Source organism: Fistularia commersonii, chromosome 26 (genome assembly GCF_037954325.1).
Source record: "Fistularia commersonii isolate RoL2024-O1a breed Wild chromosome 26, RoL_Fcom_v1.0, whole genome shotgun sequence".
NCBI classification, from domain to species: domain Eukaryota; kingdom Metazoa; phylum Chordata; class Actinopteri; order Syngnathiformes; family Fistulariidae; genus Fistularia; species Fistularia commersonii.
This window is the reverse complement of record NC_141309.1, coordinates 10,828,749-10,846,516: the sequence shown is the minus strand read 5'-3', so window position 1 is coordinate 10,846,516 and position 17,768 is coordinate 10,828,749. Positions and strand designations below refer to the sequence as shown.

At 40.9% G+C, this 17,768-nt stretch overlaps 1 protein-coding gene across 2 annotated transcripts; it reads right to left on the bottom strand.

Moving 5' to 3' along the window:
- Window positions 1-574: 574 nt before the first annotated feature.
- Window positions 575-16,406, bottom strand: got1l1 (glutamic-oxaloacetic transaminase 1 like 1). 2 transcript variants are annotated; one of them, XR_015108791.1, is made up of 10 exons: window positions 16,132-16,406; window positions 15,524-15,705; window positions 13,643-13,766; window positions 6,079-6,296; window positions 5,833-5,983; window positions 5,165-5,330; window positions 4,803-4,945; window positions 4,027-4,287; window positions 3,205-3,271; window positions 575-611 (listed from the first exon to the last, which is right to left on the bottom strand). XR_015108791.1 is itself a non-coding variant. In XM_086173705.1 (8 exons), exons 1-8 carry the CDS (start codon window positions 16,301-16,303, stop codon window positions 4,148-4,150), a joined length of 1,296 nt encoding a protein of 431 aa, XP_086029831.1. In that variant the 5' UTR covers window positions 16,304-16,406; the 3' UTR covers window positions 2,738-4,147. The 2 variants fall into 2 exon arrangements, 1 of the variants encoding a protein (XP_086029831.1); XM_086173705.1 differs by lacking the exon at window positions 575-611 and having other exon boundaries at window positions 2,738-4,287.
- Between the last annotated feature and the right edge of the window lie 1,362 nt (window positions 16,407-17,768).

Sequence of the window (17,768 nt, the reverse complement as noted above, 5' to 3'; positions counted from 1 at the left end):
GGGTTTTCAAGTGGGCACCTTCCTTCATTGGTGTTTTGTCGAGTTAGGCCAACAACATCACAAGGCTTGACAGTGAATCCAGTGTCCTGGAAACACCCCCCTTTATCCCGCTCACTTTCTGGGGGGATATGGGAAGATAAAGCTGATGCAAACATAAAAACAACTGTAACTGCATTCTATGCTGAGAGAGTGAATCTTCAATACAACGTTGTTAAGTGGCCCACTCTCGATTGAATGAGAGTATTAAACAAGGACGCTATAGTGGTGCATCTCCTTCAGGGTGACCCCTGTTTTTGAATTTATAAAATCTAAGATGGGCAAAACACTCTCAATGACAACACCAAACACACAAAAATTATAGGGTTTTCTGAGGCTTCATTCAACACACAATGTTCAAGAGTAGCTGGTATGGACTGGGTATATAATGATTGTTGAAGAAGAATCCTCACGCTCTTTCATTATACTATTATTCTAAAGGATGTTCACACACCTGCATAAAGCTGTTGCTATAAAATACCAGGTCAAAGTCAAGTACAAGGTCTGGTGCTACCAGTTCACCCACTATGGGAGGATAATGTGGCTGCTGAAAATGACTCGGATCTCTTCATCCGCTGCAGGAAAGATGGACAGAAAAAGCCGACTCATTCATCTGAAAGTGGTTTGGGCTGCCATTGCAATCCATCAGTGATGCAAAAGACAACCAGGCTGCCTCTCGAGTTAAGAGAGTCCACTGATCGTTCTCTAAGGAACACAAATACCAAGGTTCCTATGGGCTAGAAGTGGAAGACACTAACCAGAGGCAGGGTCACTGTAAAACTGTTGATGCTACTGCACTTTCATACTTCTCTTTCTTTTTTTTTCTTGCAACTGTGCCTTAGCACTCCTGTCACTTTAAAAATCAAACCTAACCATATCAACCTCAGCATAGCTTGTTGTTTGTTATTTATACTTTATAGGTACTTTTACACTGCGGTTCTTAGAGTATTGCTCATTCAATGATCTGTGTGCGTGAATGTATGGCAGTATTGACACTAAAATTTACTACGAATTTGACTTTGAGCGTGCAAAATGAAACTGCTGAAGCATCTGCTCATTACCATATAGCTGACACTGCAATTTATTTTTCTTTTACTTTTTGGTTCATATTTTATTTCATAATAAACTTTTGTTTATAGACTTATGTAATCAGTTAGTTGTAATCAGTAAGTATATTGACCATGACTCCCTTAAGAGTTTCTAAAATACAAGATGTTCTGCAGAAACATTCTTGTTATTCTATCAAATAGTACATCATTTAAAATCTATAAAGTACAGTGTCAAGTGGAAGTGGACAGAAAAGGAAATAATGTGTTTCCCTGGTTTTCTTTTTTTTTTTTCCAATGATGAAAATACAAATGATCAAAATGATACTTAAACAACATCAGGACAAAATCTCATTCACTGGCTCTTAAAACGCAAACTGGTTTATATGACACTTCTGACTCCAGTCATTATCTTTTCTCATTTCCTTCAGTGTCCCGCTGTTTGCCCTCCTCTTGTCGCAGTGCTTGTATTACCTCCATCAGTATTTCTGAGCTTCCCAGTTCTATTCTGTTTGTGACAATGAGCCATATGTCAACTCTTCTTTTTTCCCAAGCATTTCTTAAAGCTTTAGAAAAGCTGAGAAATTTTCGACCATTTTCTTGTTATATTGATTGATTGTTATATCACATGGCCCAGGTTAACTATACTGGGAAGGATGAACTCTTGAGCTTCTACAGCTTAGTTGCAAATTAAACTACACATGTAGCTGACATCAAATACTTTAACATCTATTTAATTTTCATTCACAAAACCGTTGAAAATAAATGTATTTTCAGAAATGCAGTGCATAAAACTGTTATTGTTCCTCCATCCATTCTGACTCAAGCTCACTCACACATCCTAGAGTTGGTATGCTGGATGAGTTGTCTGTGTTGTCTAATGTGTCAATCATAATTTAACGAAATGAAAAATAATGACTCGCTAAACCCGCATCCTGGCTGTGTTGATGCTGAGGAATAAAAGCCTTATCCATCCATGTGCGTAATATCCAGCACAATATGATGAAGATAAATTGCATTCTAAATATTTGCTGGTCATTTGAAACTTACAAGACTGCAGGCCAAAAATTTTGAATATAGTCCTTCGACTGCCAATTCCATCACAAACAGCTCCGTGACCTGCAGTGGAACTCTGTCCACAATGTTGTATAAACATTATGGAAAAATGTTCATGATTGTCATGGGATGTGAAACAAAAATTCATGTTTCACATAATTTTTAATGGCTCAGGGTAAAGCCATTCACAACGAAATTTCTGCCCGTGGATCGCGGGTGATGTTTCTCTCTCACAGCAAAGGTGTGAAAAACTTTGACAAGAAAAGTGTCACATCAGCTCCCATCCAACTTGTTGATAGAGCAGATCAGTAATTTTGCAGAAATTTAAAGATTGTCTAAATATTCCACCGCTGATTGGAAGCTCAAGGTTAACATTTACTGGGCAGCATAAAGCACTGAGGAATCAGCATGGGCTTATTTTTGTCATTAAAGTCAGAGTGGAAGAACAGGAACAAGTCAAGCATTATTGTCATCATTATCACAGTGTAAAGCCACATGATTCAAGTCAGTCCGGTATTTAATTTTAGATGCTTTAATATATATCTAATTACGTTAATTACACACAGACAAAAATAGTCGGGCAACATTTTATTGCAGGTTGAGAGGATTCAATATTCTAAATTAAAATCTGCTGAGATAATCATTTTTTGGGATAATATATGAACAAAATGGCTTCATTATATGACATACCAGGACTTGGGGATTTTTAATTTTTATTTGCTTAGACTACATTGGTATCAAAAGGGAGAACAAACAATTAGAATATAATTTGTCATAATTGCTGACATTATTTAATCTTGGGTACTGAACCATTTCTAAAAAAAGAGTTTTACACAAAAATGGGAAAAATATTTTTTTCACTTCCCATAGCTAATTTGAATTTTTTGAGAACATAACTCTGTAGCGTGCGGAGAATTAACCGCATGTGAACCACCCTTTCCAGACATCACAAAGTCATGGCAACGACGTGAGCTGCATATAAGCCTGTCTAGATGCAAATCAAAGGGTTCCGTGCCACAGCTAATGGCTCACAATGTGTATGACAGCGGCTGTCGATTATCCTCACCGTTCACCCAAGGTTGTGGAAATGAAAAGGATGAGCACATTGTGTCCATTAAATACCTTGCAGCAACCTGTTTTCCAGACATGAATAGCACACAGTGAAAATAGTGGCATTGATACAAGATGAAACAAAGTTAGGTACAGCTTCATGTTTTCTAGCCAGAGGCGGCTTGAGAATAACGCTCACCTTTTTGTCTCTATTACTGCTCTACAAGCGCACATGTTTTTCAATACTCAGTGCTTACAGATGAGCTTTTGTCCATTCATAGATGTGTTTTTTTTCTGATGTCATTGCATGGACAGAAAACCTTTCAAAACCAGTATAAAATGGATGTTTTTTTAACTAATTGGAGAATATAATATAAATATTTATTTTGAAACCATTCAAAAATGATCACACTTTATCCCTTGCCCCACATATCTGACCAGAAGAAAATGACTATATTTAAAACATTGGATGTCTGACCATACTAATGACAGAAATATACAACAGATCTCATGATGAGAATTTAAAATAAGATTCAACACATATTACACATTTAGCACTATAATAGATTATAAAATGATAAGTTCTGTGACATATTGTCCTTCACCATTTGTAAACAGAAATGCCATATATATGTAATGTGTCTTTAAAAGACAAGTGATTGATTCAAAAAACATAATTGTAACATAACTATTGATCAAAGTTTTTGTAAAGAATTGATTGCTCAGATTCCACAGTTAATTCCTCATCGACTACACATATTTGAGTTGGTGACGCAATATATTATACTCTAAACTGAGAAGGTTTTGAAAAATGGAAAGAAAACTTTTAGCCTTGTACCCTGTCCAGCTGCAATTTAGGTGATGTGAAAGGAATCAGCTCCAAGGTTCGATCTTGGGTATCTTGAGTGCTGTAAAGCCTCTCTGACACTGATTTCTGATGTTGATTAAAAGCCAGATAGTCAGAGAGAAGTGGTCAGAGCCAGATGGATCGACTCGGCAATGAAATCCAGGGTACGGCTGTTGATTGCACTTATGTTTAGACAACCGCCAGGAAGCATGTATACATGTCTCCTATTTGACAGAAAGTCCACCTGCTGACCTAAATGTGGAAGAAAAAACATATAAGACATACTTAATAGCAAGATTCATGACAATGAAGGGGGGATTTTTCCGTCTTTCGCTTATTTTTCAAAAATCAATGTGGAATGCATCGAAATAAAAACAATAATTGAAAACACATAAAGTTTCAAAGCAATAAAATGGACAAAATTGGCAAGCAGTAAAATGTAGTTGTTATGTGTCAACATTGACATCCATATAATGACTATTCATTTTTAGAAACATGTTGCACAGGTATGTTGAGGTGTAAATTGTCTTATCAGAGTTATAAGCTTAATTACTGCACTTTGTACTCAGTCACAGTCAGGATGTCTGACCCTGAAGTGCTCAAGCACAAAATAAACATGTTGTACTCCAAATGATTTGAATTGGATTATTTCACCGCGCAGCACAAACCACCAAAAGGTTGAAAGATCAGATAAGCTTTTTGTATGAATTTCATTACAAGTTTTTCAGGCAATCTGTTTACTATAAAAATTACATCCATATTCTTACTGTTTAAACCCAGGCAGCAAAAGAGTCCATTTTGTTGCGTCAGATGGTCCCAGGAGCCGGGGGATCCCAGGAGCCTCAGTCTTTCTCTCAGCACCTCTCTGATCAGCATGCATCTCTTCACAATATGCTTAAGATCTCTCTGCCTTGAAAAATTAGGTTTTTTTTTTCAAACATTTAACAGTACCTTGAGTGTAGAAAGTAGTATAAGCATTCAAATAATAATTTATCCTTTATCCTTTATTTATATTTATGTCTCTGTTAAGCTAGCTGTTCGTTCCATGCTGCACACAAAAATGTGGATGTGACAGTCCTGGTAAAAATGATTAAATACCAAATTAATCTTGTAACTCGAGGTTACTCACCATTCAACAAGATGAGCAGGGTTGCTGAGGATGGTGGCAACAATGTGAGCTCCACCTACACTTTGTGGCACCCACAAGGATCTGACAATTTTTTCTGCTTGAGACTGCACAGCAAGCATGAGCAAATTGGATTTCAGGACACAGGTGAGGTGTCCGACAGCTTCACCTTGGAAGAGGAAAATGAAAAAGAGCCTGGAGTAAAGAAACATGATGGATCAATCATAAGAGATCATGCTTTTTAACAGCTGCTGACATGCAAAGATTGAATATACCATCACCAGGCACAGGTTAACATCAATGGCTCCTCCTTTCAATATTTAAAAAATATTTATCAAGCTTTTTAGATTTTTTGTTCCAGTGAGATATGTATCTTAGTTTACTCCAGGCAAGCCTTGCTGACTAAATCTTTAGACCATCTTTTTCAAAGTTTTTGTGCAGAGTGGTGTCATGCTTATTCTTTCCCTATTCACTTATTTTCATCATGTGTAACCGTGATCTACTGTATATAGTTTCCTGACTCTCCTTGCTTGTTGCCATGGATATTCAGATAAAGCCACAAGTGGAAAACATTGACCTTGCCATAACAAATCAATAAAGATGCATCCCAAAATTAATGACTGCATAATTGGTACTGTTAGATTTGAATTTCAAGTAAATTAGGTTTTAACCATAGATTCCGAAGCAGTGTGCGAATGACTGAGCACAAAGGACCTCCATCCCCAGCGATACACAGTACTGCACTGGCCACGCATCCTTCGCTAAATCTCCAAAGCAAAGCCCTTGAGTTGGCAGCAAGAGGAATGGGAAAAGCCTACGACTCTGTCAAAACAATGCAAAAACAGGAAATAACTTTCTAGTTATGAGGACAGTGCTATTCAGTCTCACATATTGTTGGCTTCATCAGTAATGGTTACCATCATGAGTTGAGCCACACTGGTCCACTGACTGTGGGAGAGGTCTGCTCCTGTTGGATAATGGGAAGAGGCTGACAGAACAACAACACTTTGCTCAGGAGCTGCCTCCAAATCTGCAAGGAGCTTTTCAAAACAGATACCGTGCCACTCTTCATTCCAGTAAGAATACTGACGGATGTCCTCAATCCCTGCTGCCTGGAAGATACTAGCCAATAAGTCTGCAGGGAAAAGGGTGGAACAATACACATTTGATACAGATGCAGAGGGTATTTCCAGATGCTTTGAAAATATTTGTACTTTCCAAGCTTCATGTCTATACCAGAAAAATAAAAATCAAATATCTTGCAAACCTCTTCAACTCCACACTGAGGTATATTTATCAGACACAACCTCCTCTGAAGAGCCACTTGTTTCAAGAATAGCCTTATATTTCAAGGCCATCTGTGACCATCTTACTTGTGGTGGGTATGTGCTGTACATGCAGTGCATGTCCAGATACCCAGCGAACTAGTTTGACAAAAAAAGAGGAAAATATGTCTATTGTCATTACACATGATGACAGGAACAGATCTGTCAAGTATCAGGATTTGAGATTTTCTTATTGTGTTTGTTTCATTTCATGGCATACAAGATAGGAATGGGCTTTTTAAATTTGATTTAATTTCAGATGAGACACAGGTCTAACATACACATGATGACTTACGCTCTGCTCTCTTTAGATCCTTATGTCCATTGGGTAACTGTCTCAGGATGTCTGTTATCAAAAAATCTGAAATGACCACTCCATTTCCTTTTATAACAATTAAAGTACATTTTGTCAAATCCGTACTGATAAGACAGCCACTGGGGGCAAAAATATAGTCTGAGCAACAGCATTCAGAATACCACATGATCTACAGCTGCATTGGTTGACTAATACACTAAATTGGGTTGGCAGACATGTTATCAAGGTCAACTACAATGTTGCACTCGATGTTTTATTTCAAGCACGACAACTGGCAGTTGCAGAGTGTCTTCCTCTTTCAATGTCTTTTCTGGTATGCTTTGAATGGCAGCTTCGTGAATCTTTATAGAGTCACTGACCCAAGTAAACTAAGGGCTTATAGTCAGTGTTAAAATCAAAGTTCTTTGGCCATTCAGGTGATTCTGGTATCTCTCATAAGCCCAGGTGCTTGTGAAATGTTCTTCAGTCCAGGTTTTTTTTTTAGTGTCTACATCTGATAGGCATTATGAATAGTACACAGTAGACTGGGGTGAGCAATTATTTTGGCTGTCGGGCCACATTTTTTATTTCATTTTTATGTGCGGGCCAACTAGGTATCATGTGAATTGAAATAAATGATTATAATATTTCATTTTAATATTATATATTTGTTGGCGTTTTATTTAAACTTTAAAATCATTAAAAATCATTACATATCATTATTTTGTACGTAATCATCCATACAAAATTAAACAAAAGGAAAAAATAAGGAGTTTCTAAATTCAATATTGATAAGAAATTCTTATTAAAATATAAGAAAATTGTTTGGCAAGCTGGGATGTGGCCCGCGGGCCATAAAATCCCCAGGTCTGCCACAGATCCTCAACCTTTATCTTGCAGCAGCAGCGCGATGTCCTCTATACATCAACTTAGATCAGAGGTGTCAAACTCATTTCTCATGACGGGCCACATACGGCCAAGGTAGATGTCAAGTGGGCCAGACCGTTAAAATAATGGCATACTCAGCAATAAATAACCAAAATATCATGTCTTTCCTCTGTTTTGGTGTAAAGAAGTACAAGAACATTAGGAAAATCTTGGAATTTCATGAACAATCCCTTTACAAAACATTTCATGAAACACCTCATATTTCCTTCGGCAAAAGTGAAATTTACTTCTATCATTCACATGTATGCATTGCAATCATGTGATCATGCGATCCCACTGATTGTACAAAGGCACAAAACTTTAACAAGTAATTGGTATTGAAAAATATAGTAATGCACTTTAAGATTAAATGAGACTTATAAAGAAAGGGATTTTTAAACCATTTACACATGTGCATATGAAATCTGAATTGAATCCCTGCCTACACCCTACTAACTAAAAAGAGTGCTATTAAATGAGTAAGGAAGAAAGTGTTCACCTGTCCTGTAAATGTGTAAACTTCATACATGAAACATGCATACACATACAATACATACTGAAAATGTATGGAGTTGCATGAAAATTGAATTCCACCATACTCATTTGTAGTGAAGCTGGTGACTAACTTTAAATTGCACATTTTCGCTAGCAATTAGCTAGCTGGCTTTTACCGCTGCTTCGCTGATTTCTCGGCTATGGGTGAAAGTGGGCCGCTGTTTCCTCAGACCCGCCAGCAATTCGTTGATCTTATCTCTTCTCAGTTGTCTTTGCAAGTTGTCATATTTTTCGCTCTGATGGGTCTCGTAGTGGCGCCGTATATCATATTCTTTAAATACCGAAACTTGTTGCAAACACGCCAAGCACGAAGGTTTCCCATGCGTCTCCGTAAATAAATAGGACGTAGTCCGTTTTTCTTTGAAAATTCTACTCTCTTTAACGGCTTTTCTCTATTTCGATAACGACATTTTAGCTAATGAGGGCGAAGCGGGGAGGTGGAGAACAGGGTCGAAAAAACATCATAACAAGCAGCAGGTGGTACATTGATAACGTCTGCTAATTGGTCCGTCTCAGTGATGCAGATTGCCGTCTACTCTGACCAAAATAGTGCGCCCCCTAGCGGAAAATTCTTGAATTGCATTTAATTAAAAAAAATCCTTGTCTTTTATGCATTTTTTCACTTTCAAAATTATCCTACGGGCCTGGTCGAACCCCTTTGCGGGCCGGTTCCGGCCCGCGGGCCGTATGTTTGACACCCCTGACTTAGATGGTTATATTACACATAGTGAAATTCTAGGACTGCAAATGTGAACAGAATGTTGTTGATGTGTTGGGAAACCAGCTCCTGCCGATTAGCAGATTGTACACACTCTGGCTGTGGATGACCTACGCTGGATATAAGTTATTATTTGTTGATTGTGCTCAGGTGGAATTTCCCCAGGCAGTTCAAATGACCGTCAATTCATATGTCTTTGCAGAGATAAACACTGATTTTCGTTGGTGCCCATGACACAAGTCTTTTCTGATGCTGGTGTGTGTTGTCCCTTTCCCAGTGTCCCACCATTCCACATTAAGTGCATATTGCTTTTGAGATTCTATAATTTTCTTGATCTCTGTACTTAATTTTACCACACCTTCCATTTTTTTTGTTTTTGCATGCTCCCTTCTTTGTGTCTTTTTATGTTTCCACTGGGAATTTCCCCTGCCAGCTGATTTTCCATGTATAATTTCCTTCATTGCACCGAACAGCTTCCTCTGACATTGAACTTGCAGTACAACCCCAATAGACAAGTAGAAATATTACTTAGTTTTATGACAAAAGATTTATGACAAGTCATAAAGAACAATTGGTAGTTAACAATTCAGCCTCTTCAGTGGTCAGCTGTTCTCTCTGTAGGTGGACATGGGACGATCTTTTGGAGGTTGAAGTAGCCTACTTATTATAAATCCCAAACTCATCTAGATCTGCCGGCACTTGAAAAGAGAATGCTATAGAATGTCGGAGATCAGCACACAAATCATGAGGTTGACCTTTTCATTTCCATGATCAAATGGAAAACTCCCAGAGATTAAACTTGTCCATTCCACAGAAGAAATGTTTCTGTCATGAGCTTCTGACATTATAAAGACAATCCTAGTATCTGTATATCAGAGATAATGAATTACCTATTTGGAGAGGGGGCAAAGTTCAGGGTACAATGGAGAACAACTCAAAAATATGAATAAGGGAACATGAATCCAACATAAAACACTGACATCACACAGTCTTTATTCATGATTTAAAAAAATAAACCCTACACGTGACAGAGTATCTATTTTTATATTTTTATATCAACATCACAGGCCATTTTATTTCCTTACACAAACAACTGATCCTAGCCTGGTATTATTACTGTATCTGGAGGAGAAAGAAGAGTTGACTCATTATAGGAGCCATTACACCAAGTATAGCATTTTCCGAAATAATTTTGGTTACCAGCAATGACCAACACCGTGTCCACAGCAATGGTGATTGCTTCTAATAATTTTGAAATCTCAATCAGGGCAAAGTCATTGTGCTGAAATGGACACAGGAATACACATTTAATGTGAAATGTGGTTTAAATGTATCTTTTTTTTTTTCGGCTAATCCCTTCAGGTTTCAACGTCCCATGAAGAAGAAAATCACTGGACCCAGTTTTCCCTTGCCCAGACGTGGGTCACCAGGGCCCCCCCTGGATCCAGGCCCAGGGACGGGACTCGGCGGCAAGCCCCTAGTGGCCATGGGGCTCGGCCTGGCACAGCCCAAAGGAACGACATTTGTCCCTCTTCCCCTGAGCTCACCAGCCACAGAAAAGGCCAAAGGGGTCGGGTGCAATGTGTGCTAGGCGGTAGCCAGAGCGGGGGACCTTGGTAGTCTGATCCCCTTGGTAGTCTGCAGAGGCTGGCTCTTGAAACATGGAATGTCTCCTCTCAGGCAGGGAGGGAGCCCAAGCTAGTGCGTAAGGCTGAGAGATTCTGACCAGATCGGACTCACCTAGACACACAGTGTGGGGTATGGAATCAGGCCTCTTGAGAGGGGCTGGATTCTTTTTTTTATTCTGGAGTTGCAGGTGTGGACATATTGATTGCCCCCCGTCACGGTGCCTACACGTTGGGGTTCAACCCAGTGAACCAGAGGGTCGCCTCCCTCTGCCTTCAGGTGGGGGGACGGGTTCTGACTGTTGTTTGTGGCTATGCACCCAAAAACAGTTCAGTTTACCCACCCATCTTGGGGTCCCTAGAGGGGCTGCTGCGGAGCGCTCCTACCAGGGACTCCCTGGTAGGTTCAATGCTCATGTGGGCAATGACAGTGTGACTTGGAAGGGCGTGATTGGGAAGAACGGCCCCCCAGATCTGAACCTGAGCTGTGTTTTGTTATTGGACTTCTGTGCTCATCTCGGATTGTTCATAACAAACACCATGCTCAGGCATAAAGGTGTCTATATGTGCACTTGGTACCAACACACCTTAGGCCACAGTTCTTTGATCGACCTTGTGGTCGTATTATCGAACTTGCGGTCGCCTGTCTTGGACACTCGGGTAAAGAGAGGGATGGAGGTGTCAATTGTTCACCACCTGTTGGTGTGTTGGCTCTGATGGTTGGGGAGGATGCTGGTCAGACCTGGCAGACCCAAACGTAATGTGAGGGTCTGCTGGGAACGTCTAGCAGAGTCTCCTGTCAGAAGGAGTTTCAATTCCCACCTCCGGCAGAACTACAACCACATCCCGGGGGAGGCAGGGGAAATTGAGTCCAAATGGGCCATGTTCCGTGCCTCCATTGTCGAGACTGCAGCCTGGAGCTGCGGCTGCAAGGCAGTCGGCGCCTGTCGGGGCAGCAAATTGAGGAAGGAGTCCTATCGGGCCTTTCTGGCCTGTGGGGCTCCAGATGCAGCTGAAAGGTACCGGCAGGCCAAGCACCATATGGCTTCGGTAGTTGCCAAGGCAAAAACTGGGAGTAGGAGGAGTTTGGAGAGACCATAGAGAATGACTAGAGGAGATTCTGGTCCACCATCGAGCGGCTCAGGAGGGGGCAGCAGTGCTCCGTCAACACTGTGGGAGCGGGGCGCTGCTGACCCTAACTCGAGACATTGTAGATCAGTGGCAGGAATACTTCTGAGACCTCCCCAACGCCGGTGAAACGCCTTCCAATAAGGAAGCAGAGCCAGGGAACTCTGGAGGGGACACACCTATTTCCGGGGCTGGAGTTACTGAGGCAGTCAAAAAGCTCTACAGTACCGGGACCCAGGGGGTGGATGAGGTCCACCCTGGGTTCCTCGAGGCTCTGGATGCTGTAGGGCTGTCCTGGCTGACACGCCTTTGCCACATTGTGTGAATGTTGGGGACAGTGCTGCTGGACTGCAGACCGGGGTGGTGATCCCCCTTTTTAAAAAGAGGGATCAGAGGGTGTGCTCCAACTACAGGAGGATCACACTCCTCAGCCTCCCTGGTAAGGTCTATTCAGCAGTGGAGAAGAGGGCTCGCCGGTTTGTTGAACCTCGGATCCAGGAGTAGTAGTGTGGTTTTCATCCTGGCCGTGAAACAGTGGACCAGCTCTATACCCTCGGCAGGGTCCTCGAGGGGAGATGGGAGTTTGCCCAACCAGTCCACATGTGTTTTGTGGACCTGGAGAAGGCATTCGACCGTGTACCGCGGAAATCCTGTGGGGAGTATGGGGTACCGATCCTCGTCATACGGGCTGTTCAGTCGCTGTATGATCGGTGTCAGAGCTTGGTCCACATTGTTGGTTGTAAGTCAGGCCCGTTTCCAGTCAGAGTTGGACTCCGCCAAGACTGCCCTTTGACACTGATTCTGCTCATAACTTTCATGGACAGGATTTTTAAGCACAGCCAGGGCATTGAGGGGATCTAGTTTGGTGGCCTCAGGATCGAGTCGCTACTTTTTGCAGATGATGTGGTTCTGTTGGTTTCATCAGGCCATGATCTCCAGCTCTCACTGGATTGGTTCGCAGCCGAGTGTGAAGCGGCCGGGATGAGGCTCAGCACCTACAAATCCGAGACCACTTTGCTCAACCGGAAACAGGTGGAATGCCACCTCCGCGTCAGGGAAGAAGTTCTGCCCCAAGTGGAGGACTTCAAGTATCTTGGGGTCTTGTTCACGAGTGAGGGAAGGATGGAGCGGGAGATCAACAGGCGGATCGGTGCAGTGTCTGGAGCGATGCAGACTCTGTACCGGTATGACGTGGTGAAGCCAAAAGGTGAAGCTCTCAATTTACTGGTCGATCTACGTTCCCACCCTCACCTATGGTCACAAGCTGTGGGTAGTGAACAAAAGAATGAGATTGTGGATACAAGCTCCACAGGGTGGCCAGATTCTCCCTTACAGATAGGGTGAGAAGTTCTGTCATCTGGGAGGAGCTCAGAGTAGAGTCGTGCTCTTCCGCATAGAGAGGAGCCAGATGAGGTGGCTCGGGCATCTGGTTAGGATGCCTCCTGGACGCCTCCCTGGGCAGGTATTTTGGGCATCTTGTAGGAGACCATGGGGAAGACCCAGGACACGCTGGAGAGACTATGTCTCCAGGCTGGCCTGGGAATGCCTTGGGGTCCCCCCAGAGGAGCTGGACCAGGTGGTGAGGAAGAGGAAGGTCTGGGCCTCACTGCTCCGACTGCTGCCCCCGTGACCCGATTCCGGATAAGCAGAGAAGATGAATGGTTGGATGGATGATCCCTTCAGGGGTCGCCACAGCAAATCATCTGCCTCCACCCAACCCTATTCTCCACATTCTTTTCTCTCTCAATTGCAATTTATACGTAAATTATCCTGAATTCTCTGAAATTACATGATTCACAGGTAAAAAATACCGATACAGTTATTTCACAGGCAAGAATCATGTCTCGAAACCATTAAGTCCATTTTGTAACGATGCAATTGCCTCCAAAAGAAGGGGAGGTTACTTACCATCACAATCGGAAGAGAGGTAGACTGGTCCATTCCAAACACTGCTAACATCAGATCTGTGTCTCAAAAGTTCAGCCCCAAGACGCACAGCACCAGTGAAACCAGGTGTCTGGACACCAAAGACCTGTAACAGTAGTTAGGGGATATTAGGAAATATTCATGAGTCTTATATATTTCAGTTCTGTTCTGCAGTTCACCACATAAACAATAAAACAACTGAAAAATTGACAGTTGAATTTGACCTGGAAAAATGTTAGCGGGGGGTTTAGAAAGACACCAAAGCCACCAAATAAGAGATTCATCAGTCAAATTGTATTTGAAACTGAAACATCATTTTTTGTTGCTTCTACATCATAAAATGTCTGTCTTTCTCAAATTCTCAAATGTTGTGTTGATAATGTTAAAAATGATATCTAAAATATCCCCCCGACATCGAAGCTAAATGCCTCCGGTATTTCCTGACCCGTAATTTTAAAACCTCGAGACACCTTGAGAAATCCAGCTCAGATATACCTGAGATGTATAACGCATCTCATACTGTTAATCAGTTGATGAGATAATTCTCTGTAATACCGAAGATCAGTAATGATGTCAGAATGACTGTTGTTGGAGAGAGGTGGTCCTCAATAGTTTTCCTTGATTGTAGCTCCCCTTTGATACGCTCACTGATTTTCGATAAGTTTATTCGCCCTCCCTTGGTCTGCCTTGAATTGGATTAAACCTCTTCTCAGAGACAGGTGTTCCTTCATCTGTGCGAGTCACTTTATTTCAAAAACGTTTAAGCATTGGTGTCCCACAGGACCGGACTATTAGCCATTTTAGTGGCATCTCCTATCATTTTATGCCAGTGTTATTCAGTTTTATTGTTCCTTCATACATCATGATTCTAACCAATGGTCCATTTTGAACAAATATTTGGATACATTTAGATTTTGATAGCTGACACTTGCCTGCAGTTAAGATGAAATTAGCCAGACATACTGGTAGTTACTATATACATTTTTATTCTGAACATCAAGCAACAAATATCCTGTCATTGCATAGCTGTGTTCTGCATAACCCTCCAAAACTGTATATGTCAGATTTCCTTCCGTCCTCATTACTTGAGGGTCATTTTGCAATTATATTCATTCAAATTAGGAAATATTGTTTAATTAAGGACAGATTTAAGCACAGCTCAGATTCTTAATTCCTGTTTTAACTTCAAAGTGTGGGTTACATTATCTCTTTTTCATCCCCTTATCATCTACTAACTGTCCAAAATACGATTGCTGGGTTTTAAACCACATTTAATCACAGTTTACTCCATCTGTGTTCTCTGATAACTTACCGCTATATATTGAACCCATTTCAGAAGACCAATTTTTAGTTTAAAGCTTTCCCGGACAAATACACCATTGCATGGGGTGTGTCCAAAACAGGCCTAAGAATACCAATCCTTTGTTTCTGGCATTTTAACCTTCAGTTATCCTTAATTTATGAATCTGATAAGACCATTTTCATTCAGGCAGGCTTTAAGCTGATCTTCCAAAAGTAATTGCTGTTTTCACAAATATATCTTGTAGACCCTTAAGGTTATTGCATTTGTGCTGCTTGAGAGTAATTTGACAGCCTTGCCCAATTTATTTGATGATTTTTCTGAACAGATTATTTTTTTTTGTCCATCACATTCAATTCTGTATGTCTTTTTCTGTAGCCATGGATAGTTTACAGCAGAGAGAAATGTTTGATTTGGGTTTTCATCTATAGTGTAAATGTGTTGAGGAAATGATGATGCTTTTTGTTTGTTTTGCCTACTGCTTGATTTGTTTGCTCATTTCAAACCTGTATATGTGTATCGTATGCAACGATCTGATGAAATGCATTAATAGCTGAAATTACCCGATTCTCCACAAGAGCCTTGGAACAACTTCTTAATGCAACCTCAATGGATCTCCTGGTGAATTCTTCCAGACCAAAGTAGGATGGATACTCCGGACGTAACGTGGGGTCACTATTTGCCTGCTGCTTCAATTTACCCACAAGAAGTGGTTCACAAGTCTGCCCATCCTCATTTAAATACTCTGGAAAATAAATTTGTTTTTAGACAACAACATTTTTATAAAGAACCACTGTTGGGCTAAAAAGAAGAATAAGTAGAAACTAATTTTACCCTAAATCTCAACAAATCTTTAAACTGTGTGTAAAATGCTGTCGTTATTACGATATCAAAGAGAGAGACACTTAGTTAAAGTGATAAATATGTGACTTTTGCATAACTCTGAAACTCTCCCAAAATGTGTCTCCACACCAAATCAACACAAAATATTTCTCCCGTAATTAATGTATAATACAAAACCACAAACACACACACACACTCACACAAATGCACACAACCATTTATAGAAATATGCAGTATCTACTCTATGTCAGCAAAATTTAGAAACAGATCTTTAGTAGTAAGTCCCTATTTCCACCTTGAGGTGCGATGGTCACAATAGTTGACTCACCTCTCCCTGCGAGGTAAACCTTTTGTGCATGTGTGTCCTTCTGGAAGGCGGACAGAGTCCCCTGATGTAACGTAGCAGCGGAGTGAACACAGCTGAACACAGAGGAGTAACTCCCTAGGTCTCCATTTTGGTTGACCTCTCTTTCATCAAGGCCGTTGGCGGGTTGGTTCATCTTGAATACTACCCCGATAATATGAGTCCACCGGCTGTGAACCTTGTGTTTAGGCAGGGTTGCCAGGCAACGGCACACGTTGGGACTCTGTCACCAGGGCAACTGTAATGGATGGGTTTGTCACTCTCTGGGTTTTGTACTTTAGTCATCAATTGCTCAATAGGCTAGCTTGTTTGCAAATGAAAGCATCAGTTCTGGGATTTGGTAAAACTCCATAGCAGATATATTTATTTCAAGCTCCCTGCTCACAGGAAATGGATGAAAAAGGACAACCCATCCAACCTTCTCATCCATTGTCACACTTGTAGTCATATGGTTTCTGTCAGGTGTCAAGAGGGTATTGCAGTTCTTCAGGGGAATTATTGAATCAGTTGGGCACATATTTATTTTCAAATGTATATTTGCATTCCCACTGAACCACACAGGACGGGATCAAAAAGGCTCCATGGAAGCAGATTAGTTGTATGAAATATCCTCCTGAATGTTTCATTGAAAACGTGTTGATGTCTCCATGTGAAAGGCAATTACCTGTTTCTGCCTCTATTTCCATGCATTCTCGCACAGATAATGACATTTATACAACCAGCCTCTTCACAAAAAGCTGTGAGGAACATTGAACAACCTTTGAGGAAATGCTCTTTTTTTCTGTACAGAAGAGAAACACAATTTTGTTAGGAAGGGATTCTTACAGTAATTTGAAATAGCGTCAGAATTTCTTGCAGCTATTATTTGGTAGAGATGAAGAGGTGCGTAGAGCTCTTTATGGACCTCGTCATCACAAATCACTGCACTAGATGGCAGTAAAAGCAGACATTTAGGCTCATCAAATTGCTTGTGGGAATTTGAGATCATATTCTGTACAAATGCAGGAGTTCATGTAAAAAAAAACAAAAAAACAAGGAGAGTAACATCCCCTCCTGACATCAGACATCCCATGCAGGTGCATGATGGTGCGTCTCATTAAAACACATTATCTTCCTGCTTTTTGACGGAATTTCCCATTGTGCGTCAATTATGTCACCCGAGAGGACATTTTTCTGTGAACACAAATCATGGCACAGTTGTTACAGTGTATTTTGCAGATTATATGTTTTCTTCCAGTAGACATGTCTCTGTGTGAGTGTAATGTGTTTACCCAGCTGTCTGATACTGAGGCATATTTTAAGGCAGGGGAAAAAAAAAATGCTTGTGACGAAACTGATTCTGTGACTTGTGGCTTGTTTCTGTCTATTGTGCTCATGCTTATTATGTGCTCATATCACAAGGCTATTGTTAGCGGCGAAAGCTATGGCTTTAACTGGAATGCAATAGATACACCAACACGTGAAATCTGTGATAACTTTGTTTATCTTCTCTGTTTTTCATTTCAAATGCATTGAGTCTCCAAATCAAACAAGTGATAAAAGTTTAGGGCGGCCGTGAAATAGCATGTGCTTATGAGAAGTGTCTTCAGTTTTTAACCATT